General features: G+C 37.8%; 1 protein-coding gene across 3 annotated transcripts in view; it reads left to right on the forward strand.

Annotated features, from left to right (window-relative positions):
- Positions 1 to 27862, forward strand: part of wfikkn2a (info WAP, follistatin/kazal, immunoglobulin, kunitz and netrin domain containing 2a) — a 76998-nt gene that overhangs the window by 14486 nt on the left and 34650 nt on the right. For 2 of the 3 annotated variants that reach the window (XM_062036558.1, XM_062036560.1), the window contains 2 exons: positions 13046 to 13362; positions 21143 to 27644. In XM_062036558.1, the coding sequence (XP_061892542.1) occupies positions 13046 to 13362; positions 21143 to 22343 (1518 nt within the window). In that variant the 3' untranslated portion in view covers positions 22344 to 27644. Of the gene's footprint in view, positions 1 to 13045; positions 13363 to 21142; positions 27645 to 27862 lie in introns of those variants that run through there. The other variant, XM_062036559.1, reaches the window with a different exon arrangement.

Raw genomic sequence — 27862 nt, forward strand, 5'->3', positions numbered from 1 at the left:
AATCACTTATTCTTCTGTTGTTTGGATGCTTTACATTAGTTTTGGATGATACCACAAATTTAGGTATCGATATGATACCAAGTCGTTACAGGATCATACATTAGTCATATTCAAAGTCCTCGTGTCCAGGGACATATTTCCTGAGTTTATAAACATAATATGAATTTTTTTTAAACGAAAAAAGATTTTGTGATGCTAAAAAATATCGATGTAATAGTACGTAGCCGCTAGATACGCTCTTGTACTTGTTATCATTACAGTGGCTGTTAGGTGTAGATCCACCCAGGGCGTTTGTTTACATTTTGAGTGAAGTGAAGCATGTTTAGCTATTCCTCACTTGTAAGAAACGGACTTTATTTATCGCCATGGAGACGAGGATTAGTGATTTAGAAGTAGCTACAACACTGCCGACTGCGGCTGGACTTTAGCCGCTAGCTCGCTAGCCATGTCTTAAAGCACCTGTTCCTGAGGGCGTTTCATTGGTATAGCTTCACCTTTATCGTTAGTTTTTAAGCTAAAATGCGTCCGTTCTCCCTTTTCTGTCTACACACTTGTCTGTTTGTAAGTACTCCGTGATTGTGCGCTGCCGAACATGCTCCTCTGCTCGTAAACCTGCAATGTCATGACGTGACGACGACGACGACAGAGGGGCAGGGGTGTGGGGTTCGGTGCTTTTTAGAGGTGGTATAGTACCGAATATGATTCATTAGTATCGTGATACTATACCAAACAACCCTAGTTTGAACAGTAACACTGTATATAGTCTCGGAAAATAAAACACTGTACTTGAACCAAGTTGTTCTTTGGCGTACCACTAGATGGAGCCTGCGTACCACTACCACAGTTTGATAATCTGTTTTAGAGGGTGTTAAGTTATGGGTCACTACAGCTTACAATAACAATGTGTGATAGATATTCCTTGGAATATATGGAAAAGTGCATGTAATAATTTTGTCAATGTTGTCTTCATTATATTGGAATTTAAAGTCTGTAATGTTCAGTGTATTTTTGCATATACTGTATCGGAAAATTATATATTAGTGCTGTCAAACGATTTTTGCACACTTATGCATTTTGATTAATCGCATGGGTTAACACGTTAACTTTGACAGCCCCATCATTTTATATTTTTGTTTGTCAATACAAGGCGATGCCATAACTTCATATTTTTGTCCTGCCATATGCCATATATAGTCATAAAGCATAAATAAATATATTTACGCTCGTCAAAGCTCCTCTATGTGACAGGCGTGACCTGCTGTTTGTAGGGACTTACTGCAAAAGCACAAGTCAAAGACACTTGCCAAATATCCTTCATATGGCAGGAGCACTCTGTTGTTTTTAACAACAATACTAAAGTCATCAAAACTGGAATATGTGTCTTTATATATTTATATTTACGTGACCGATGTAAATCCTTTTACAATAGTCAAAGCTTTTGTGCATATGCCAGTTGTTGTTTTTAAGGACCTTCAGCAAAAAATATTAGTTAAAGATCCTTTATATGACAGTAGTGCTCCACTGTTCCTAAGCACATTAGTCAAAGATCTTCTATAAAACAGTGCATGACTGTTTTAAGGTAGTGCTCCACTGTTTTAAGGACATACGGCAAATACATTAGACAAAGATCCTTTATATGACACAGACACACTGTTGTTTTTAAGGACATACAGCAAAAACATTAGCTAAAGATCCTTTATATGACAGTAGTGCACTAGTGCTTTTGAGGACCGACAACAAAAACATGAGTCAAAGATCCTTTATATGACAGTGGTGCTAAACTGTTTTTAAGGACCGACCGCAAAACCATTTGTCAAAGACTGGGATGGTGGATGGATGCATTTGTCAAAGATCCTTTAAAAGACAGTAGTGCACTACTGTTTTTGATGCCCTACAACAAAAACATTAGTCAAAGATCCTTTATCTGACAGTGGTGCAGAACTGTTTTAAGGACCTACAGAAAAACATTAGTCAAAGATTTTCTATAAAACAGCAGACATACAGCAAACCATTTGTCAAAGATCCTTTACATGACAGTGGTGCAGAACTGTTTTTAAGGACCTATACAACAAAAACATTAGTCAAAGATTATTTTATAAAACAGCGGTGCACTACTGTTTTTAGGACCTACAGCAAAAAAAAAAAGAGTCAAAGATCCTTTATACTGTACGACAGTAGTGTTTAACTGTTTTTAAGGACCTACAACAAAACGGTAGTCAAAGATCCTTTATACGACAGTAGTGTTAAACTGTTTTTAAGGACCCACAACAAAAAAACATTAGTCAAAGATCCGCTATAAAACAGCAGTGCACCATTGTTTTAAGGACATACAGCAAAACCATTTGTCAAAGATCCTTTATATGACAGTAGTGCACTACTGTTTTTGAGGACCGACAACAAAAACATTAGTCAAAGATCCTTTATATGATATTGGTGCAGAACTGTTTTTAAGGACCTACAACAAAACGGTCAAAGATCATTTATACGACAGTAGTGTTAGACTGTTTTTAATGACCCACAGCAAAAGCACCAGTCAAAGACCCCACAGTGGTGCTCTACTGTTTTAAAGGACCTACAACAAAACACATTAGTCAAAGATCCTCTATAAAACAGTAGTGCGCTACTGTTTTAACGACGTAGAGCAAAAACATTAGTCAATTATATTTTACATGACAGTGGCGTGCTTCTGTTTTTAAGGCGCTACAACGAAACAATAGTCAAACATCCTTTATACTATAGTGTTAAACTGTTTTTAATGACCCACAGCAAAAGCATCAGTCAAAGACGTTTTTTAACACAGTTGTGCTCTACTGTTTTAAAGGACCTACAACAAAAAACATTAGTCAAAGATCCTCTATAAAACAGTAATGCACGACTGTTTTAAAGACATACAGCAAAAACATTAGTCAAAGATCTTTCATATGACAGTGGTGCTCTAATGTTTTTAAGGATCGACAGCAAAACCATTTGTCAAAGACTGGGATGAGGTGGCGACTTGTCCAGGGTGCACCCCGCATTTCGCCCGAATGCAGCTGGGATAGGCTCCAGCCAACACCGCAACCCCAAGAAGGACAAGCGGTACAAAATGGATGGATGGATGCATTAGTCAAAGATCCTTTATATGACAGTGGTGCAGAACTGTTTTTAGGACCTACAACAAAAACATTAGTCAAAGATTTTCTATAAAACGGTGGTGCTCTACTGTTTTAAGGACATCCAGCAAAACCATTTGTCAAAGATCCTTTATATGACAGTAGTGCTCCACTGTTTTAGGACCTATAGCAAAAAAAACATTAGTCAAAGATCCTTTATACTGTAGGATAGTAGTGTTTTACTGTTTTTAAGGACATCCAGCAAAAACATTAGTCAAAGACGCTTTATAACACAGCGGTGCTCTACTGTTTTTAAGGACCGACAACAAAACACTAGTCAAATATCCTTTATATGGCAGTAAGCTTAAACTGTTTTTAGGGACCCACAGCAAAAGCATTAGTCAAATATGTTTTATAACACAATTGTGCTCTACTGTTTTAAAGGACCTCCAACAAAAAACATTAGTCAAAGATCATTTCTATGACAGTGGTGCAGAACTGTTTTTAGGGACCTACAACAAAAACATTAGTCAAATATGTTCTATTAAACAGCAGTGCACTACTGTTTTAAAGACATACAGCAAAACCATTTGTCAAAGATCCTTAATATGACAGTAGTGCTCTGCTGTTTTAGGGACCTACAGCAAAAACAATAGTCAAAGATCCTTTATACTGTAGGACAGTAGTGTTTTACTGTTTTTAAGGACCTACAACAAAACAGTAGTCAAAGATCCTTTATACGACAGTAGTGTTAAACGGTTTTTAAGGACCCACAGCAAAAAACATTAGTCAAAGATCCGCTATGAAACAGCAGTGCACTACTGTTTTAAGGACCTACAACAAAACAATAGTCAAAGATCCTTTATATGACAGTGGCGTGCTTCTGTTTTTAAGGATCTGCAGCAAAAGCACCAGTCAAATACCCTTTATCTACTGTTTTAAAGGACCTACAACAAAAAACATTAGTCAAAGAGCCTTTATAAAACAGTCGTGCACTACTGTTTTAAGGACCTACTACAAAACAATAGTCAAAGATCCTTTATATGACAGTGGCATGCTTTTGTTTTTAAGGATCTGCAGCAAAAGCACCAGTCAAATACCCTTTATCTGCTGTTTTAAAGGACCTACAACAAAAAACATTAATCAAAGATCCTCTATAGAACAGTCATGCACTACTGTTTTAAAGACATACAGCAAAAACATTAGTCAAAGATATTTTATATGACAGTGGCATGCTTCTGTTTTTAAGGAACTACTGCAAAACAATAGTCAAAGACCCTTTATAGCACAGAGGTGCTCTACTGTTTTAAAGGACCTACAGCAAAAAACATTAGTCAAAGATCCTCTATAAAACAGTATTTCACTACTGTTTTAAAGACATACAGCAAAAACATTAGTCAAATAACTTTTATATGACTGTAGCATGCTTCTGTTTTTAAGGATCTGCAGCAAAAGCACCAGTCAAAAACCCTTTAACTACTGTTTTAAAGGACCTACAACGAAAAACATTAGTCAAAGATCCTCTATAAAACAGTAGTGCACTACTGTTTTAAAGACATACAGCAAAAACATTAGTCAATTATATTTTATATGACAGTGGCATGCTTGTGTTTTTAAGGATCTGCAGCAAAAGCACCAGTCAAATACCCTTTATCTACTGTTTTAAAGGACCTACAACAAAAAACATTAGTCAAAGATCCTCTATTAAACAGTAGTGCACTACTGTTTTAAAGACATAAAGCAAAAACATGTGTCAAAGATCCTTAATATGACAGTAGTGCTCTGCTGTTTTAGGACCTACAGCAAAAATCTTAGTCAAAGATCTTTTATACTGTAGGACAGTAGTGTTTTACTGTTTTTAAGGAATACAACAAAACAGTAGTCAAATATCCTTTATTTAAGGACCCACAGCAAAAAACATTTGTCAAAGATCCGCTATGAAACAGCAGTGCACTACTGTTTTAATGACCTACAACAAAACAATAGTCAAAGATCCTTTATATGACAGTGGCATGCTTCTGTTTTTAAGGATCTGCAGCAAAAGCACCAGTCATATATTCCTTTATCTATTATTTTAAAGGACCTACAACAAAAAACAATTGGTCAAAGATCCTCTATAAAACAGAAGTGCACTACTGTTTTAAAGATATGCAGCAAAAACATTAGTGAAATATATTTTATTCGAAAGTGGCATGCTTCTGTTTTTAAGGACTTACAACAAAACAATAGTCAAAGATCCTTTATAGCACAGTGGTGCTCTACTGTTTTAAAGGACCTACAACAAAAACATTAGTTAAAGATCTTCTATGAAACAGCAGTGCACTACTGTTTTAAGGACCTACAACAAAACAATAGTCAAAGATCCTTTATATGACAGTGGCATGCTTCTGTTTTTAAGGATCTGTAGCAAAAGCACCAGTCAAATACCCTTTATCTACTGTTTTAAAGGACCTACAACAAAAAACATTAGTCAAAGATCCTCTATAAAACAGTAATGCACTACTGTTTTAAGGACCTACAACAAAACAATAGTCAAATATCCTTTATATGACAGTGGCATGCTTTTGTTTTAAGGATCTGCAGCAAAAACACCAGTCAAATACCCTTTATCTGCTGTTTTAAAGGACCTACAACAAAAAACATTAGTCAAAGATCCTCTATAAAACAGTAGTGCACTACTGTTTTAAGGACCTACAACAAAACAATAGTCAAAGATCCTTTATATGACAGTGGCATGCTTTTGTTTTAAGGATCTGCAGCAAAAGCACCAGTCAAATACCCTTTATCTACTGTTTTAAAGGACCTACAACAAAAAACATTAGTCAAAGATCCTCTATAAAACAGTAGTGCACTACTGTTTTAAGGACCTACAACAAAACAATAGTCAAAGATCCTTTATATGACAGTGGCATGCTTTTGTTTTAAGGATCTGCAGCAAAAGCACCAGTCAAATACCCTTTATCTGCTGTTTTAAAGGACCTACAACAAAACATATTAGTCAAAGATCCTCTATAAAACAGTAGTGCACTACTGTTTTGAAGACATAAAGCAAAAACATTAGTCAAAGATCATTTATATGACAGTGGCATGCTTTTGTTTTTAAGGATCTGCAGCAAAAGCACCAGTCAAATACCCTTTATCTACTGTTTTAAAGGACCTACAACAAAAAACATTAGTCAAAGATCCTCTATAAAATAGTAGTGCACTACTGTTTTAAAGACATAAAGCAAAAACATTAGTCAAAGATCATTTATATGACAGTGGCATGCTTTTGTTTTTAAGGATCTGCAGCAAAAGCACCAGTCAAATACCCTTTATCTACTGTTTTAAAGGACCTACAACAAAAAACATTAGTCAAAGATCCTCTATAAAACAGTAGTGCACTACTGTTTTAAAGACATAAAGCAAAAACATTAGTCAAAGATCATTTATATGACAGTGGCATGCTTTTGTTTTTAAGGATCTGCAGCAAAAGCACCAGTCAAATACCCTTTATCTACTGTTTTAAAGGACCTACAACAAAAAACATTAGTCAAAGATCCTCTATAAAACAGTAGTGCACTACTGTTTTAAAGACATAAAGCAAAAACATTAGTCAAAGATCATTTATATGACAGTGGCATGCTTTTGTTTTTAAGGATCTGCAGCAAAAGCACCAGTCAAATACCCTTTATCTACTGTTTTAAAGGACCTACAACAAAAAACATTAGTCAAAGATCCTCTATAAAATAGTAGTGCACTACTGTTTTAAAGACATAAAGCAAAAACATTATTCAAATATATTTTATATGGCAGTGGCATGCTTCTGTTTTTAAGGACCTACAACAAAACAATAGTCAAAGATCCTTTATATGACAGTGGCATGCTTCTGTTTTTAAGGATCTGCAGCAAAAGCACCAGTCAAATACCCTTTATCTACTGTTTTAAAGGACCTACAACCAAACACATTAGTCAAAGATCCTCTATAAAACAGTCGTGCACTACTGTTTTAAAGACATACAGCAAAAACATTAGTCAAAGATCATTTATATGACAGTGGCATGCTTTTGTTTTTAAGGATCTGCAGCAAAAGCACCAGTCAAATACCCTTTATCTACTGTTTTAAAGGACCTACAACAAAAAACATTAGTCAAAGATCCTCTATAAAATAGTAGTGCACTACTGTTTTAAAGACATAAAGCAAAAACATTAGTCAAAGATCATTTATATGACAGTGGCATGCTTTTGTTTTTAAGGATCTGCAGCAAAAGCACCAGTCAAATACCCTTTATCTACTGTTTTAAAGGACCTACAACAAAAAACATTAGTCAAAGATCCTCTATAAAACAGTAGTGCACTACTGTTTTAAAGACATAAAGCAAAAACATTAGTCAAAGATCATTTATATGACAGTGGCATGCTTTTGTTTTTAAGGATCTGCAGCAAAAGCACCAGTCAAATACCCTTTATCTACTGTTTTAAAGGACCTACAACAAAAAACATTAGTCAAAGATCCTCTATAAAACAGTAGTGCACTACTGTTTTAAAGACATAAAGCAAAAACATTAGTCAAAGATCATTTATATGACAGTGGCATGCTTTTGTTTTTAAGGATCTGCAGCAAAAGCACCAGTCAAATACCCTTTATCTACTGTTTTAAAGGACCTACAACAAAAAACATTAGTCAAAGATCCTCTATAAAATAGTAGTGCACTACTGTTTTAAAGACATAAAGCAAAAACATTATTCAAATATATTTTATATGGCAGTGGCATGCTTCTGTTTTTAAGGACCTACAACAAAACAATAGTCAAAGATCCTTTATATGACAGTGGCATGCTTCTGTTTTTAAGGATCTGCAGCAAAAGCACCAGTCAAATACCCTTTATCTACTGTTTTAAAGGACCTACAACAAAAAACATTAGTCAAAGATCCTCTATAAAACAGTAGTGCACTACTGTTTTAAAGACATAAAGCAAAAACATTAGTCAAAGATCATTTATATGACAGTGGCATGCTTTTGTTTTTAAGGATCTGCAGCAAAAGCACCAGTCAAATACCCTTTATCTACTGTTTTAAAGGACCTACAACAAAAAACATTAGTCAAAGATCCTCTATAAAACAGTAGTGCACTACTGTTTTAAAGACATAAAGCAAAAACATTAGTCAAAGATCATTTATATGACAGTGGCATGCTTTTGTTTTTAAGGATCTGCAGCAAAAGCACCAGTCAAATACCCTTTATCTACTGTTTTAAAGGACCTACAACAAAAAACATTAGTCAAAGATCCTCTATAAAATAGTAGTGCACTACTGTTTTAAAGACATAAAGCAAAAACATTATTCAAATATATTTTATATGGCAGTGGCATGCTTCTGTTTTTAAGGACCTACAACAAAACAATAGTCAAAGATCCTTTATATGACAGTGGCATGCTTCTGTTTTTAAGGATCTGCAGCAAAAGCACCAGTCAAATACCCTTTATCTACTGTTTTAAAGGACCTACAACAAAACACATTAGTCAAAGATCCTCTATAAAACAGTCGTGCACTACTGTTTTAAAGACATACAGCAAAAACATTAGTCAAAGATATTTTATATGACAGTGGCATGCTTCTGTTTTTAAGGATCTGCAGCAAAACAATAGTCAACGATCCTTTATAGCACAGTAGTGCTCTACTGTTTTAAATGACCTACAACAAAAAACATTAGTCAAAGATCCTCTATAAAACAGTATTGCACTACTGTTTTAAAGACATACAGCAAAAACATTAGTCAAATATCTTTTATATGGCAGTGGCATGCTTCTGTTTTTAAGGACCTACAACAAAACAATAGTCAAAGATCCTTTATATGACAGTGGCATGCTTCTGTTTTTAAGGATCTGCAGCAAAAGTGCCAGTCAAATACCCTTTATTTACTGTTTTAAAGGACCTACAACAAAAAACAATAGTCAAAGATCCTTTATATGACAGTGGCATGCTTCTGTTTTTAAGGATCTGCAGCAAAAGCACCAGTCAAATAAATACCCTTTATCTACTGTTTTAAAGGACCTACAACAAAACACATTAGTCAAAGATCCTCTATAAAACAGTCGTGCACTACTGTTTTAAAGACATACGGCAAACACATTAGTCAAAGATATTTTATATGACAGTGGCATGCTTCTGTTTTTAAGGATCTGCAGCAAAACAATAGTCAACGATCCTTTATAGCACAGTAGTGCTCTACTGTTTTAAATGACCTACAACAAAAAACATTAGTCAAAGATCCTCTATAAAACAGTATTGCACTACTGTTTTAAAGACATACAGCAAAAACATTAGTCAAATATCTTTTATATGACAGTGGCATGCTTCTATTTTTAAGGATCTGCAGCAAAAGCACCAGTCAAATACCCTTTATCTACTGTTTTAAAGGACCTACAACAAAAAACATTAGTCAAAGATCCTCTATAAAACAGTAGTGCACTACTGTTTTAAAGACATACAGCAAAAACATTAGTCAATTATATTTTATATGGCAGTGGCATGCTTGTGTTTTGAAGGATCTGCAGCAAAAGCACCAGTCAAATACCCTTTATCTACTGTTTTAAAGAACCTACAACAAAAAACATTAGTCAAAGATATTCTATTAAACAGTAGTGCACTACTGTTTTAAAGACATAAAGCAAAAACATGTGTCAAAGATCCTTAATATGACAGTAGTGCTCTGCTGTTTTAGGACCTACAGCAAAAATCTTAGTCAAAGATCTTTTATACTGTAGGACAGTAGTGTTTTACTGTTTTTAAGGAATACAACAAAACAGTAGTCAAAGATCCTTTATTTAAGGACCCACAGCAAAAAACATTTGTCAAAGATCCGCTATGAAACAGCAGTGCACTACTGTTTTAATGACCTACAACAAAACAATAGTCAAAGATCCTTTATATGACAGTGGCATGCTTCTGTTTTTAAGGATCTGCAGCAAAAGCACCAGTCATATATTCCTTTATCTATTATTTTAAAGGACCTACAACAAAAAACAATTGGTCAAAGATCCTCTATAAAACAGAAGTGCGCTACTGTTTTAAAGATATGCAGCAAAAACATTAGTGAAATATCTTTTATTCGAAAGTGGCTTGCTTCTGTTTTTAAGGACCTACAATAAAACAATAGTCAAAGATCCTTTATAGCACAGTGGTGCTCTACTGTTTTAAAGGACCTACAACAAAAACATTAGTTAAAGATCTTCTATGAAACAGCAGTGCACTACTGTTTTAAGGACCTACAACAAAACAATAGGCAAAGATCCTTTATATGACAGTGGCATGCTTCTGTTTTTAAGGATCTGCAGCAAAAGCACCAGTCAAATACCCTTTATCTACTGTTTTAAAGGACCTACAACAAAAAACATTAGTCAAAGATCCTCTATAAAACAGTCGTGCACTACTGTTTTAAGGACCTACAACAAAACAATAGTCAAAGATCTTTTATATGACAGTGGCATGCTTTTGTTTTAAGGATCTGCAGCAAAAGCACCAGTCAAATACCCTTTATCTACTGTTTTAAAGGACCTACAACAAAAAACATTAGTCAAAGATCCTCTATAAAACAGTAGTGCACTACTGTTTTAAAGACATAAAGCAAAAACATTATTCAAATATATTTTATATGGCAGTGGCATGCTTCTGTTTTTAAGGACCTACAACAAAACAATAGTCAAAGATCCTTTATATGACAGTGGCATGCTTCTGTTTTTAAGGATCTGCAGCAAAAGCACCAGTCAAATACCCTTTAACTACTGTTTTAAAGTACCTACAACAAAACACATTAGTCAAAGATCCTCTATAAAACAGTCGTGCACTACTGTTTTAAAGACATACAGCAAAAACATTAGTCAAAGATATTTTATATGACAGTGGCATGCTTCTGTTTTTAAGGATCTGCAGCAAAACAATAGTCAACGATCCTTTATAGCACAGTAGTGCTCTACTGTTTTAAATGACCTACAACAAAAAACATTAGTCAAATATCCTCTATAAAACAGTATTGCACTACTGTTTTAAAGACATACAGCAAAAACATTAGTCAAATATCTTTTATATGGCAGTGGCATGCTTCTGTTTTTAAGGACCTACAACAAAACAATAGTCAAAGATCCTTTATATGACAGTGGCATGCTTCTGTTTTTAAGGATCTGCAGCAAAAGCACCAGTCAAATACCCTTTATCTACTGTTTTAAAGGACCTACAACAAAACACATTAGTCAAAGATCCTCTATAAAACAGTCGTGCACTACTGTTTTAAAGATATACGGCAAAAACATTAGTCAAAGATATTTTATATGACAGTGGCATGCTTCTGTTTTTAAAGATCTGCAGCAAAACAATAGTCAAAGATCCTTTATATGACAGTGGCATGCTTCTGTTTTTAAGGATCTGCAGCAAAACAATAGTCAACGATCCTTTATAGCACAGTAGTGCTCTACTGTTTTAAATGACCTACAACAAAAAACATTAGTCAAAGATCCTCTATAAAACAGTATTGCACTACTGTTTTAAAGACATACAGCAAAAACATTAGTCAAATATCTTTTATATGGCAGTGGCATGCTTCTGTTTTTAAGGACCTACAACAAAACAATAGTCAAAGATCCTTTATATGACAGTGACATGCTTCTGTTTTTAAGGATCTGCAGCAAAAGCACCAGTCAAATACCCTTTATTTACTGTTTTAAAAGACCTACAACAAAAAACAATAGTCAAAGATCCTTTATATGACAGTGGCATGCTTCTGTTTTTAAGGATCTGCAGCAAAAGCACCAGTCAAATACCCTTTATCTACTGTTTTAAAGGACCTACAACAAAACACATTAGTCAAAGATCCTCTATAAAACAGTCGTGCACTACTGTTTTAAAGACATACAGCAAAAACATTAGTCAAAGATATTTTATATGACAGTGGCATGCTTCTGTTTTTAAGGATCTGCAGCAAAACAATAGTCAACGATCCTTTATAGCACAGTAGTGCTCTACTGTTTTAAATGACCTACAACAAAAATCATTAGTCAAAGATCCTCTATAAAACAGTATTGCACTACTGTTTTAAAGACATGCAGCAAAAACATTAGTCAAATATCTTTTATATGACAGTGGCATGCTTCTATTTTTAAGGATCTGCAGCAAAAGCACCAGTCAAATACCCTTTATCTACTGTTTTAAAGGACCTACAACAAAAAACATTAGTCAAAGATCCTCTATAAAATAGTAGTGCACTATTGTTTTAAAGACATAAAGCAAAAACATTATTCAAATATATTTTATATGGCAGTGGCATGCTTCTGTTTTTAAGGACCTACAACAAAACAATAGTCAAAGATCCTTTATATGACAGTGGCATGCTTCTGTTTTTAAGGATCTGCAGCAAAAGCACCAGTCAAATACCCTTTATCTACTGTTTTAAAGGACCTACAACAAAACACATTAATCAAAGATCCTCTCTAAAACAGTCGTACACTACTGTTTTAAAGACATACAGCAAAAACATTAGTCAAAGATATTTTATATGACAGTGGCATGCTTCTGTTTTTAAGGATCTGCAGCAAAACAATAGTCAACGATCCTTTATAGCACAGTAGTGCTCTACTGTTTTAAATGACCTACAACAAAAAACATTAGTCAAAGATCCTCTATAAAACAGTATTGCACTACTGTTTTAAAGACATACAGCAAAAACATTAGTCAATTATCTTTTATATGACAGTGGCATGCTTCTATTTTTAAGGATCTGCAGCAAAAGCACCAGTCAAATACCCTTTAACTACTGTTTTAAAAGACCTACAACAAAAAACATTAGGCAAAGATCCTTTATATGACAGTGGTGCTCCAATGTTTTCAAGGACCTACAGCAAAAATGGTAGCCAAAGATCCTGTGGATTTAGTCACGTGAAGATACGTATTGCAGACATGTTGTTTTCTCGTCCACCTTTTAGGACTGCGAGACCTTCGAGAAGTGCTGCCCCAACGTGTGCGGCAACAAGAGCTGTGTGGCTGCACGCTACATAGACATCAAGGGCAACAAGGGGCCGATCGGCATGCCCAAAGGCGCCACCTGTGACAAGTTCATGTGCTCCCAGCAGGGCTCCGAGTGCGACATCTGGGACGGGCAGCCCGTGTGTAAGTGCCGGGACCGCTGCGAGCGAGAACCTCACTTCACGTGTGCTTCTGACGGAATGACTTACTATAACAAGTGTTACATGGATGCCGAGGCGTGCTCCAAGGGTATCTCTATCTCTGAGGTCACCTGCAGGTAACATGTTAAGTATTTTCAATCCTTCCCTTTTGCTTTTGTTTGCTAAGGTAATCTTTTCTCTCACACTGTCAATATCCACTTTTCTTACATGGGGCCAATACCGTATCATAGGAATAACCCTAAATATTTTGCAAATGCATCCACATTTATGGATGTATGTTATATTGTCCTTATGACTAAATGGGTTATACTTGTATAGCGCTTTTCTACCTTCAAGGTACTCAAAGCGCTTTGACACTATTTCCACATTCACCCATTCACACACACATTCACACACTGATGGAGGGAGCTGCCATGCAAGGCGCTAACCAGCAGCCATCAGGAACAAGGGTGAAGTGTCTTGCCCAAGGACACAACGGACGTGATTAGGATGGTAGAAGGTGGGGATTGAACCCCAGTAACCAGCAACCCTCCCATTGCTGGCACGGCCACTCTACCAACTTCGCCACGCCGTCCACATATATATATACATATATGTATATATACGGGCACGTAAATAAGACCACCCACAAAACGACGCATCCTGAAGAGACGGTCAGAAAGTTGTTTGACGATGGTCTATGAAACATATATAGTGTCCTGGGTATGACTCAAAACTGCATCCGGTACACGATGAGGCTTCAGTTCGGGAGTTCTGGAGTTTTGGGGAAAGTGGAGTTACCCCTCAGTCATCATTGCTCCCAGGTCCACTCTGACCCGGGGTGGTAGTACCTGTCAGGGTCCCAGCTATGGGTTGAATAGCATTTCAAAGACCTCAACGGTGGAAGTGGCGGAGGATGACACTGCATGTCACAACGGCACTGAAGGCGGATGAAGGCTGCAACAGAGGGTGGTCTCCAGTCGTCATGGATCCATGCCACTGGATCAAGGCCCCTCTCTGCCAAGGACCGTGTGGTGGCTGCAGGCGCATCAGTTTCCCCACGCTAAAAGACGTCACGCGCAGGCGTCCTCCCGAATGGGAATCCATCCATTCTGAGGACTGTCATACTCGACTACGAGTGACTGCCGATGATGATGATGATATTCCAGCGAGTTACTCCGTTTTTGGGGGGAATCGAGGGGATTATTATGATGCGTTCAAGAGTCTTATGGCCTAAAGGGTAGAAGCTGTTACAGAACCTGGAGGTTCTGCTACGGATGCTACGGAACCTCTTTCTAGAGTCCAGGAGTGAAAACCGCCCTTGGTGGGGGGTGGGATTAGTCTCTACAGATTTCCTGAACCCTGGTCAGGCAGCGGCTTTTTGTGATTTCCTGGATAGGAGGAAGAGGAGTCCTGATGATCTTTTCCGCCGTCCTCACCATTCTCTGCAGAGAGACTTCCAGTCTGAGGCACTGCAGGCTCCATTCCAGACAGAGATGCAGTTGGTCAGCAGGCTCTCTATAGCAGGGGTCACCAACGCGGTGCCCGCGGGCACCAGGTAGCCCGTTAGGACCAGATGAGTAGCCCGCTGGCCTGTTCTAAAAATAGCTCAAATAGCAGCACTTAAACAGCTGCCTCTATTTTTTTAATTTTATTTATTTACTAGCAAGCTGGTCTCTCTTTGCCTGACATTTTTAATTCTAAGAGAGACAAAACTCAAATAGAATTTGAAAATCCAAGAAAATATTTTAAAGACTTGGTCTTCACTTGTTTAAATAAATTCTTTAATGTTTTACTTTGCTTCTTATAACTTTCAGAAAGACAATTTTTCAAACTTATTATGATTAAAATTCAAAAAAATTATTCTGGCAAATCTAGAAAATCTGTAGAATCAAATTTAAATCTTATTTCAAAGTCTTTTGAATTTCTTTTAAAATTTTTGTTCTGGAAAATGTAGAAGAAATTATGATTTGTCTTTGTTTGGTCCAATTTGTTATATATTCTAACAAAGTGTAGATTGGATTTTAACCTTTTCAAAACATGTCATCAAAATTCTAAAATTAATCTTAATCATGAAAAATTACTAATGATGTTCCATAAATTATTTTTTTAATTTTTTCAAAAAAGATTCGAATTTGCTAGTTTTTCTCCTTTTTTTCGGTTGAATTTTGAATTTTAAAGAGTCGAAATTGAAGATAAACTATGTTTCAAAATTAATCGTTGTTTTTTTCGTGTTTTCTCCTCTTTTAAACCGATTAATTAAGTGTAAATATCATTAATTATTAATAATAACATAGAGTTAAAGGTAAATTGAGCAAATTGGCTATTTCTGGCAATTTATTTAAGTGTATCAAACTGGTAGCCCTTCGCATTAATCAGTACCCAAGAAGTAGCTCTTGGTTTCAAAAAGGTTGGTGACCCCTGCTCTATAGCATACTTGCCAACCCTCCCGATTTTCCCGGGAGACTCCCGAATTTCAGTGCCCCTCCCGAAAATCTCCAGGGACAACCATTCTCCCGAATTTCTCCCGATTTCCACCCGGACAAGAATATTGGGGGCGTGCCTTAAAGACACTGCCTAAAACGTCCTCTCTCACCTGACACCTTCACCCCTTAACAGCCGCATGTTGTCCAGGCGTACGCTTTTCCTCCATATAAACAGCGTACTGGCCCAGTCACATAATAATGTAGCGTTGGACGGGTTTAACAATGGTCTTTACTCGAAGATGTCAAAAAATGCTGACACGTTGTATGATCTTTAAACTGGTTTAATGATAACGCAAGGCATACTTGGTCAACAGCCATACAGGTCACACTGAGGGTGACCGTATAAACAACTTTAACACTGTTACTAATATGCGCCACACTGGGAATCCACACCAAACAAGAATGACAAACACATTTCGGGAGAACATCAGCACCGTAACACAACACAAACACAACAGAACAAATACCCAGAATCCCTTGCAGCACTAACTCTTCCGGGACGCTACAATAACATCTAAGGCTTTTGGAGCTCAGTGCACAACTGCACACACAACAAGAAGGAGACGAAGCAGAAGAACGAAGAAGAGACATGGCGACGACGAGTAAGAAGAAGAAATTAAGATTAAGATTAAAGTACCAATGATTGTCACACACACACTAGATGTGGTGAAATTTGTCCTCTGCATTTGTCCCATGCCCTTGGGGAGCAGTGGGCAGCAGCGGCGCCGCGCCCGGGAATCATTTTTGGTGATTTAACCCCCAACTCCAACCCTTTGTTGCTGAGTGCCAAGCAGGGAGGTTATGGGTCCCATTTTTATAGTCTTTGGTATGACTCGGCTGGGATTTGAACTCCAACCTACGCTTGCAAGTTCCAAAATGATTGGAAAAATTAATTTAATTTCGTCCAGAAAAGCTCGAAGGGAAAGGGGTATGCTGCTTGCACCTCAACACCCCCCCCCCCTCCTCCTCATCTCCCGTATTCAGAGGTCTCAAGGTTGGCAAGTATGCTCTATAGTGCCTCTGTAGAATGTGGTGAGAATGGGGGGAGGGAGCTGTGCTCTTTTCATCCTACGCAAAAAGTGCATGCGCTGCTGAGCTCTTTTTACAAGAGCTCCGGTGTGTAGGGACCGGGTCATATTGTCAGTTATCTGCACCCCCAGGGACTGGGTGCTGCTTACCATCTCCACTGCTGTGCTTAGTCACTGTTGTTGTTTTTGAATGTACAGTTATCTCTTGGCAGCTGCTACTGTACCGTATTTATCGGACCATAGGGCGCACCGGATTATAAGGCGCATTAAAGGAGGCATACTATTTTTATTTTTTTCTAAATCGAAAACCCTTCCTTGTGGTCTACATAACATGTAATGGTGGTTCTTTGGTCAAAATGTTGCATAGATTATGTTTTACAGATCATCTTCCAGTCGCTTTCTGACAGTCGCTTCAGGATGCGCCGTTTTGTGGGCGGTCTTATTTACGTGCCTCCACTTCGACAGCGTCTTCTCCCCGTCATCTTTGTTGTAGCGGTGTAGCGTGCAAGGACAGGAGTGGAAGAAGTGTCAAAAGATGGAGCTAACTGTTTTAATGACATTCAGACTTTACTTGAATCAATAACGGAGCACGTGCCATTGGGAGGAGACCCCGCGGCAGGCCAAGGACCAGATGGGGGGATTACATCTCCTCTCTGGCCTGGGAACGCTTCGAGATTCCCCAGGAGGAAGTTGCTAATGTTGCTCTGGAGAGGGAAGTCTGGGGGTCTCTGCTGGAGCTGTTGTCCCCGCGACCCGATTCTGGATAAGCGGTTGAAGATGGATGGATGGAATAACGGAGCAGCATCTTCTCATTCGTGGCTCACTCGTGCAACAACTATGTGTCCCGGGAAAAAACGTCCGGCTGGAACTCTAATAACTAAAGTTCCTTGGGTGAATAATGTAAGCTCCCTACACCGGTAGTTTTTAGAGCTTCCATAGCGAGTCTACTGACAGATATAAGTTAGAACTTTACGCTACTTTATATTAAAAATGGCAACAGTGGAGGATGAATGCCCCATAACAAGAGGATAGAGAAAAAGTAGAAGCTTATCGACTATGGTGTCTCCACGGACTACAGTGGCGGACTCGCGCAAAATTTCAGGACTTATGCAGAAAGTAAGAAAAGTTGCTTTTGCATAATATTGCGAATCATAACACCATGCTAATAGTTGCCATTTTGCTGTCCTTATACACATGCACTATAATAATACTCGTATATTGAAGCACAGTGCGTCTGACTATGGTAGCCGTAATGCTCCGACAATCCATCCAGAGGTTTCCAAAGTCGTACTAAAACGCTTTGACAGATTTTTGAGCACCGTGTGTAATGTTCTACATTCTCAAAGGAATATTTAAAGTTTTGGTGTTGTTTACTGGCGTCATATAGCAGTCTACACCAGGGGTGCTCATTACGTCGATTGCGAGCTACTGGTCGATCGCGGAGAGTGTGTCAGTCATTCGCCAGCCAGGCATTAAAAAAATAGTCCTAAAAATGAGCGATCATAAATCTTCACTATGACGTCACTTTCGTCACTTGATTGACATTCACGGCACCAAAGGGTCTTCTGAGATGACGCTGGCTGCTGCCAGCTCATTATTAAGAAAAAATTACCGACAGGAAGGCGAGAAACACATTTTATTTCAACAGACTCTGGCGCCGTACCTGTCGTCAAAACTCCAAAGACCGACTGCACAGTTCCTGCCTTCACAATAAAAGCTCTGCTTCATCCTGCCTGCGCTAAGAGTCTCAGAAAGCTGGCGTGCACAAGCTAGCAAGCTATGGAGTTTGCCGCCAATTTATTTCTTGTAAAGTGTATACAAAGGAGTATGGAAGCTGGACAAATAAGATGCCAAAAACCAACCACTTTCATGTGGTATTGGACAAAAAGGAGGACTTTTTTTCTCCTCCATTTGAAAATGCGGACGTTATCAGCACCACTGTCTGATTCCTATCAATGCAAGTCATCAGAATCAGGTAATACACCAACTTATATTCTTGTCTTCATGAAAGAAAGGAATCCATATGTGTTAAACATGCATGTATTATCATTAAACACCTTTAACTTGTTAACAATATTAACTATATGTGTTAAACATGCTTGTATTATCTTTAAACTCCTTTAACTTGTTAACAATATTAACTATATGTGTTAAACATGCTTGTATTATCATTAAACACCTTTAACTTGTTAACAATATCAACTATGTGTGTTAAACATGCTTGTATTATCTTTAAACTCTAACTTGTTAACAATATTAACTATATGTATTAAACATTCTTGTATTGTCATCAACCACCTTTAATTTATTAACAATATTAACTATATGTGTTAAACATGCTTGCATTATCATTAAACACCTTTAACTTGTTAACAAAAACATATATTTCATAAATAAGTAAATATAAATTATATATATGAATGAGGTAGATCCCCACGACTTGATCAATTGAAAAGTAGCTCGCCTGCAGAAAAAGTGTGAGCCCCCCTGGTCTACACGTATCTCTTATGTGTGTCTGCTATCTACTGGTCACACTTATCATTACATCATGTACCAAATAAAATAGCTTCGAGGTCGGTAAGCACAACCACAATTATTCCGTACATTAGGCGCGACGCGTTATAAGGCGCACTGTTGATTTTTTTGAAAATGAAAGGATTTTAAGTCCGCCTTATAGTCCGAAAAATACGGTAATTGAATTATGTGCAAAATATGTTGAAGCACAGTGATGTTAGATACTGTTTTCAATGGTGAATTTAAAAGTACATAGGTTCCGTGTTTTTGCTGTCAAACGATTACAATATTTAATCTAGATTAATTACAGTTTGTTTATTGTTAATTCAAAATTAATTGAGATTAAACGCAGATTAATATAATTTTTCATCCTCAATAAGTGTACCGTAGACAGATAATTTTCAAATTTTTAATACCATAACTGGATAATTACTTTGTTTTAATGAGTTACTTGACTTAGTTTGCTTTTTTAAACATCTCAATACAAAATGGACATGGTCATGCTTTTAATGACAATAAAAAAGTATAACTGCAGTGTGTTGGTGTTTTGCCAGATTGGGAAAGAATACAGGATAAATATACAGTATCTGCTGGAAGAGCACTTGCATTCAGAGGAGGACCCCGACTTAAACAAGTTGAAAAACTTATTCGGGTGTTACCATTTAGTGGTCAATTGTACGGAATATGTACTTCACTGTGCAACCTACTAATAAAAGTCTCAATCAATCAATCAATCAAAGCTACACCATGTTTAGATACCAGTTTCACGCATTAATAACAAAAAAAAAATTGTTACAATCATGCTTTGATTGTCAAAGATGTTTGGTGATGTAATCTGTGATATTTCTACCTGAATAAATGCCTCTGGTATTCTGTACATTACATGTTGTACAAGTTAATGGTACTCATATCTCTGCATATAATACTCAGTTTGCTAAACATTCTGTAATTGACTACTGTCAATCAGAACATGTTATAAAATACTTTATATCACTCTGCCAGAAAACATTTATGTAAGTAAAAATATCACAGATTACATTACAAATATCTGTGACGAAGCATGATCGTAATGTATGACCATTTTTCAGTCTGTTATGGCAGCTAGACAGGATGCATAGCGCTATTATTGTGAAGCCGGAAGGGTGTGATTGGTATGAGAAGAGATGTTTGATGTTTTGACCAAAGTCTCCGATTAAAAAGTGACTCTAGACTTTCTCTCTACAGGCTTTTTTTTCCTGCCGAGCGTTTATTCCATCTTACTAAAGCAGTTAGAGTAAAAATCTATATTTTCGTATGCATGTTCGAAATAAACTGAAACTGAACTGAACTGAACATTTTATGTTATTGATGCACTCAACTGTATTGTGAACACGAACCTGAAGCTCCTTCTCTCCGCAAGCGGCAAAGAGCCCTAGCAGGCGTTCGCTCCAATGACGGCGTCTCACGGTAATCGAAGATAAAATGGTCTTGTTTTGTCAGGAGAACGACTTGCCATGGCTTTGGATCTGAAATTTCCGTAATCACCCTTTTCTTTGTGCATTTCTGCTTGCTATCTTCGGGCTTGTGGCCCAGTAGTAACTGAATGCCTTTATGTATCCCCAAACTACGGAATGGACCGAGGGTCAAAAAGGAGTCAGGACGCATGAAAAAAAAACAATTAGCGCTGTTAAAATAACTCACAGTCAATGCATTCACAATGAAAGCCCTAGTTTTTTTGTTTTTTTTCATCATTGAAAGAATCGTATAAATTTATCGAGATCTGTATCAGCTCCTGTAATTCTGGTAGCGAGACAACATGAATGGAAACTATTGAAATGTGTATGAAGGTTATCAGAGAACTGTAGGTTTGAAGCTCTGATTAACTCTCTTCCTACTCCACCTACCTACAGGTACCACCTGACCTGGCCAAACACCAGTCCAATCCCTGCGGAAACCACCCTCCATCCAACCACGGCTCTACAGACCACCCTGCCGGCTGACATCCACCCTCCCACCATCCACAGCGGCCCCACCCAGCAGGCTGTTTTTGTGGGCGAGACGGCCAGCTTCCTGTGCGAGGTCTCCGGGAAGCCTCCTCCGGAAATCACCTGGGAGAAACAACTGAAGGGCAAAGACAACGTGGTCATGAGACCGAACCACGTGCGGGGGAACGTCGTGGTCACCAACATCGGCCAGCTGGTCATATACAACTCGCAGCTCCAGGATGCTGGGATCTATACGTGCACGGCTAAAAACGTGGGAGGAAGTGTGTCGTCGCACTTTCCTTTAGCGGTGATCATGAGAGAGGCTAAGGGGAAGGACGGAGGGGGCAATAACACTCATCTGCCCTTCCCACCTGCAGAGTGCTTGAAAGGTCCAGACACGGACGACTGCGGCGAAGAGAGCATGAGCTGGTACTACGAATCGAGCAGGAACAACTGCTTCACCTTCACCTACAGCCAGTGCAATAAGAACCGGAACCACTTCGACTCCTACGATGTCTGCATGCTATCGTGTGGAGGAGAGCTGGCGGCTCCTTGCAGCCTACCCAGTCTCCAAGGCCCATGCAAGGCCTACGAGCAGCGCTGGGCCTACAGCAACGCCCTCAAAAAGTGCCAGTCCTTTGTCTACGGCGGATGCGGCGGCAACGAGAACAACTTCGAGTCCAAAGAGGCCTGCGAAGGAATGTGCCCCTTTCCCAGGAACCACAATTGCAAGGCCTGCAAGCCTCGGGGGAAAATGGTGACAAGCTTCTGCAAGAGTGACTTCGTCATCCTGGGACGGGTCACGGAGCTGACCGAGGAGCAAGAGTCCGGTCACGCTCTGGTGACGGTGGAGGAGATCCTGAAGGACGAGAAGATGGGTCTCAAGTTCTTTGGGAAAGAACCCTTGGAGGTGACTCTGCTAAACATGGATTGGAACTGTCCCTGCCCCAATATCACCATGGCCGAGAACCCGCTCATCATCATGGGCGAAGTTCACAACGGGATGGCGGTCCTGCAGCCAGACAGCTTCGTTAGCTCCACCGGCGCACGTAAGGTCAGGAAACTTCGCGAGGTCGCCCACAAGAAAAGCTGCGGTTTCTTTAAAGAGTTCCCCGGCACTCAATAGGGAGACTAATAATTGTTACCAATCTTTATCAATTGTACAGACAAGTCCACCAGTCAGAACTGCACTTTTTAAAAAAATCCACAATCTCTATGTCAGACAAGAACACACCTCTCTTTCTCTTTTATGTGTGTTCTAAATAGTAAAATTCTAGTAAGAGGCGACTGACTTAGACTTAGACAAACTTTAATGATCCACAAGGGAAATTGTTCCACACAGTAGCTCAGTTACAATGATGGAAAGTGTAAGGATGGAAAGGACAATGCAGGTATAAATAGCGATATAAATTATAACATATATACGTAATATTTACATAATATATGTACAGTATATTATACAGTATATACTGATATATTATATTATATTATGTCTATATCATATATACAATATATAACAATTACCATGTACAATATTACAGTATATGTGACAGCTGCAGCATAAAATAGAGAGTAAATCTAGCAGAAAATAGAAAATAGACATTAAAAACAAAGACAAACACAAAGAGGAGTAGCTAACAATAAAGTTAATTCAGATACGATCTATTCCACCTATACAGCCCTCTAGAAAACCTCCAACACCCTTGTTTATACACGCTGTATACACAGGCACATTCATGATTACATGTAATATTTACAGTATTTCGGTCATTTTAAGCATAACAATAACACATGACTTTCACAGACACATAGCAACAGTAGCTATCTGCAACAAATTCTAGATAGTAAAACAATTCTAGTAAGAGGCGGCTAACAATAGGGTTCATTCAGATGCAATCTATTCCACCTATACAGCCCTCTAGAAAACCTCCAACACCCTTGTATACACACGCTGTACACACAGGCACATTCATGATTACATGTAATATTTACAATATTTCGGTCATTTTAAGCATTACCATAACACATGACTTTCACAGACACATACCAACAATAGCTATCCGCAACAAAAACATAGAGAGCAGTAGATGACTCCCCATTATCTGCATTGTTAGCCTCCTTGTACCAGCAGTTTTTCACTATTAAGAACAAATATAAAAGAGAACGGTGTGTTTTCCCGTCTCACCCTGCTTGGCACTCAGCATCAAAGGTTGGAATTGGGTGTGAACTCGCCAAAATGATTCCCGAGCGCGGCTACCGCTGCTGCTCACTGCTCCCCTCACCTCAACTAGGGGATGGGTCAAATGCAGAGGGTCATTTCACCACACCTAGTGTGTGTGTGACTATCAGTGGTACTTTAAGTTAACATAAACATTGTGGATGATGTCCCCCTTTAAAAGTTACCATCTAAAATCAGGGATTTACAAAAGTCTGATGTGCAACAGCTTGAGAAAGATAAAGAAACCTTTTTTTTTTTCCAAAGCTACTTCAGTTATGTGCAGGCTTTAGCAGCTTCTTTCTTCTTCAATATGCTTGTTATAACTACGAGACGACGAGTTTCCTTTAGAGCAGGGGTGTCCAAAGTGCGGCTCGGGAGCCATTTGCGGCCCGCAGGTCATTTTTTAACGGCCCCACGGCACATTTTAAAAATACCATTGGAAAATATTAAAAACATAAAAAATGGTATAAAAGAGCAAACAGGTGAAATGTAACAAGAAAATGTTGCAATGTTTACTCTAATAACACAAAGCTGCCCTGCAGACTGTTTCTTTCTTTAAAAAATAATAATGAATCAAAATCAATGTCATTATGAATTATTGACCTATTCAAGGCTCGAATTACGTCACATTAAATATTCCACTTTGAGATATTTTTTGGGGAAACTGTTGCATATTTTGTTTGCCATATAAAAAACTGAGCTGTTTTTTTTTAAAGAAGGGCCTCAAACGAACAAAAAAAAAACATAAACAACAATAAAATTTATAATTGGCGGATAGATCTGAAGTTGAGATTATTGAGATTATTGTGTTAAAAGTAAACAGTAAAAAAAAATTATAATTTATTTTTTAACACTTTAATGAGTAGGACCCTTTTGGATCCCCAATAATGTTAGTGTGATTTGTTTTTAAGTGTCATTGCTCAAACAATAATAATGAATTAAAATCAATGGTGTTATGAGTTATTGACCTTTTTAAGGCTCCAATTATTATATAATGTCAAATATTCCACTTAAAAATGTTATTGGGTGAAAATATTGCATATTTTGTGTTTTTTCCATAAAAAACTGGGTTTTCTTTGACAAAAAAAGCATACAATTTAAATCTTTAAAAACGTTATATTGACAGATAGACCTAATGTTTATCCAGAGATTTAAATCTTGAATAATAATAAAAATAATAATACTGAATAATGACACATTTTTTATATTTTTTTGACCAAAACCCTTTGGGGTACCCGGGATCAAGCTTGAGTGGAGGCCTAAATGTATATTTTTTATACATATATTGTATTGGTTTTTTAAATAAAAAATATCAAAATGGCCCCTGCTTGCTTTGATTTTTCAGTGTGCGGCCCTCAGTGGAAAAAGTTTGGACACCCCTGCTTTAGAGGAAGTAGGTACCTCAAAAAGCAGAATAAATGCAGACTACGAGAGTTAATCTTTTTGATTTAACTGTCAGAAGGTTGGTTGAAATCTTGCAAGATATGTGTAGTAATAACACAGATTATTGGGGATTATTTCTGAGTTTTATACAACTTTTGGGTCACTTTTGCTTCAAGGTAACTGTTAAACGTGGGGTGGGGGAGGTAAAGATCGAAAAACGATCATATTTCCGACACTTTAAAGCCATTTAAAATAGTCCTGTCAAATGATATATCATTTAAAATCCGATTAATCGCACTTTTAAATTGTGATTCTTTGTACTTAACTAAATGACTTGCTTACATAACTTAAATTAACTTTAAAAATGACTAATATTTTGACACTAATGCAAATTGAAGGCAAGATAAATTGCCTGATTAATCTGCGTTTACACATGACTATGCAATAATGTTTTGGGATTAATCACTAACGAGTTAACTCGTTAAATTTGACAGACCCTATACAAAATAATGTTCGGGTTTACTCAGTAAAAGTTAGCATCTTGCTTTAGCAACAGAAATGTGCTTCCGTGACGCTGGTTGACTTCCGAGTTGTTCTCATTTTAAAATGTTTTTTCTCCCCGTTAGACATAATGTAGAGTCTATTAATTTGTTTCCCCATTATATAATCTTTATTAACTATGCAATTTTTAATGTAACTGTTTAATATTCTAACTGCCAAAGCAGCATAAATAGATGTTATCTATACTGCAAAATAGCTATTAAAAATAAGCTACTTTCATCTAGGGGTGTACCGAGCCGATATTGATATTGAATATCGCTCCGATATTAGCAACGACAACAAAAACAAATAACGGATGATATCGGCTTGCATCTAGAATCTCTGATACAGCAGTCAACAGCTAAATGTCCTCCGGTAAACTCACAAGTTTAGGGAAGTATTTTATAAAAGGTAAACATGGTTGGCTATAAGCTACTAGGAGCTAGCAGCTACACAACAGCTAAGCATACAATAGCACACAAGCTAGACATTACTTGTGCAAAGCTGGACAGCCAGTCAACAGCTAAATGTCCTCCGATAAACTCACAAGTTTAGGGAAGTCTTTCATAAAAGGTAAACGTGGTTGGCTATCAGCTACTGGGAGCTAGCAGCTACACAGCAGCTAAGCATACAATAGCACACATGCTAGACATTACTTGTGCAAAGCTGGACAGCCAGTCAACAGCTAAATGTCCTCCGGTAAACTCACAAGTTTAGGGAATTATTTTATAAAATATAAACATGGTTGGCTATAAGCTACTAGGAGTTAGCAGCTACACAGCAGCTAAGCATACAATAGCACACAAGCTAGACATGTGCAAAGCTGGACAGCCAGTCAACAGCTGAATGTCCTCCGATAAACTCACAAGTTTAGGGAAGTCATTTATAAAAGATAAACATGGTTGGCTGTAAGCTACTAGGCGCTAGCAGCTACACAACAGCTGAGCATACAATAGCACACAAGCTAGATGTGCAAAGCTGGACAGTCAGTCAACAGCTAAATGTCCTCCGGTAAACTCACAAGTTTAGGGAAGTCATTTATAAAAGTTAAACATGGTTGGCTATAAGCTACTAGGAGCTAGCAGCTACACAACAGCTAAGCATACAATAGCACACAAGCTAGACGTGCAAAGCTGGACAGTCAGTCAATAGCTAAATGTCCTGTAAACTCACAAGTTTAGGGAAGTCATTTATAAAAGTTAAACATGGTTGGCTATAAGCTATTAGGAGCTAGCAGCTACACAACAGCTAAGCATACAATAGCACACAAGCTAGACGTGCAAAGCTGGACAGTCAGTCAACAGCTATATGTCCTCCGGTAAACTCACAAGTTTAGGGAAGTCATTTATAAAAGTTAAACATGGTTGGCTATAAGCTACTAGGAGCTAGCAGCTACACAACAGCTAAGCATACAATAGCACACATGCTAGACATTACCTGTGCAAAGCTGGACAGCCGGCCAACAGCTAAATGTCCTCCGGTAAACTCACAAGTTTAGGGAAGTCTTTTATAAAAGGTAAACATGGTTAACTATAAGCTACTAGGAGCTAGCAGCTACACAGCAGCTAAGCATTCAATAGCGCACTAGCTAGACATTCATAATAAGTGTCCATAATTGAACAATATTGCAGTTTAAAACATGCCATCTGTCAATATAAACATGTGCCAAATAATTATATTTGGAAATTATACATACAAAGCAGAAAGTATTTACAACGTTTCCGCATCATTCAGTTTAATGCGTCATTAGCTTAATGAATTATTGTGACCACCAGGAGTCGCCAAAACAACTACCATCATAAGATTAGTGTTTGTCATACCTATTGTTTTCCGTTGTTTAACATTTCACACTACAAAATAATAAAAGCATGGAGTACGATTGGTGCTGATATCGTATCCGATTGATTTCGGCCAATACTCAAGGCTCCAATATCGGTAGGGTATCTGAAGTGGAAACGTTGTAATGGGACACCCCTTTGCAGATGTTCAGCTTCGAAGTTCTGTTTGACTTCTGAGGTGTTTTTTTCCCCTTAGATTTTTTTGGTTGAACCCCAAATAGTACTATGTTGTGAATGTCTACCAGAAACCATAAGCTCTTTGATTCCTTTCATTACGGAATCATTTACTCTACAGGATTGTGTACATCAACTACTCGGTATTTATTTGTCTCTTATGTCTCATAGAGCAGTGTATGCAGTACGTAAAGCTATACATCTAAAAAATATATGTCTATGTTAACTGTGATGTATTAGTGTCCATATGGAACAATAATGAACGAATAAAGATGATTTATAGGAGATTTGTGATGGTTGTCCCTGCTAAAGTTGATCATATAGGCCAGGGCTATTCAACTGGCGGCCTGGGAATGACATCATACCGGCCCTCAAGTTCAGGTCAAAACTTGGGAGACAAAATTTTTTGCAGGAAATTCCTAAAAAAAAAACACTAGAGTGCTCCTGTTGTACAGGGGAACTTGGACCAACCTTGCGAGCAGACATAGAACA

The sequence above is a fragment of the Entelurus aequoreus genome, linkage group LG25, assembly GCF_033978785.1.
Source record: "Entelurus aequoreus isolate RoL-2023_Sb linkage group LG25, RoL_Eaeq_v1.1, whole genome shotgun sequence".
In the NCBI taxonomy this organism is placed as follows: domain Eukaryota; kingdom Metazoa; phylum Chordata; class Actinopteri; order Syngnathiformes; family Syngnathidae; genus Entelurus; species Entelurus aequoreus.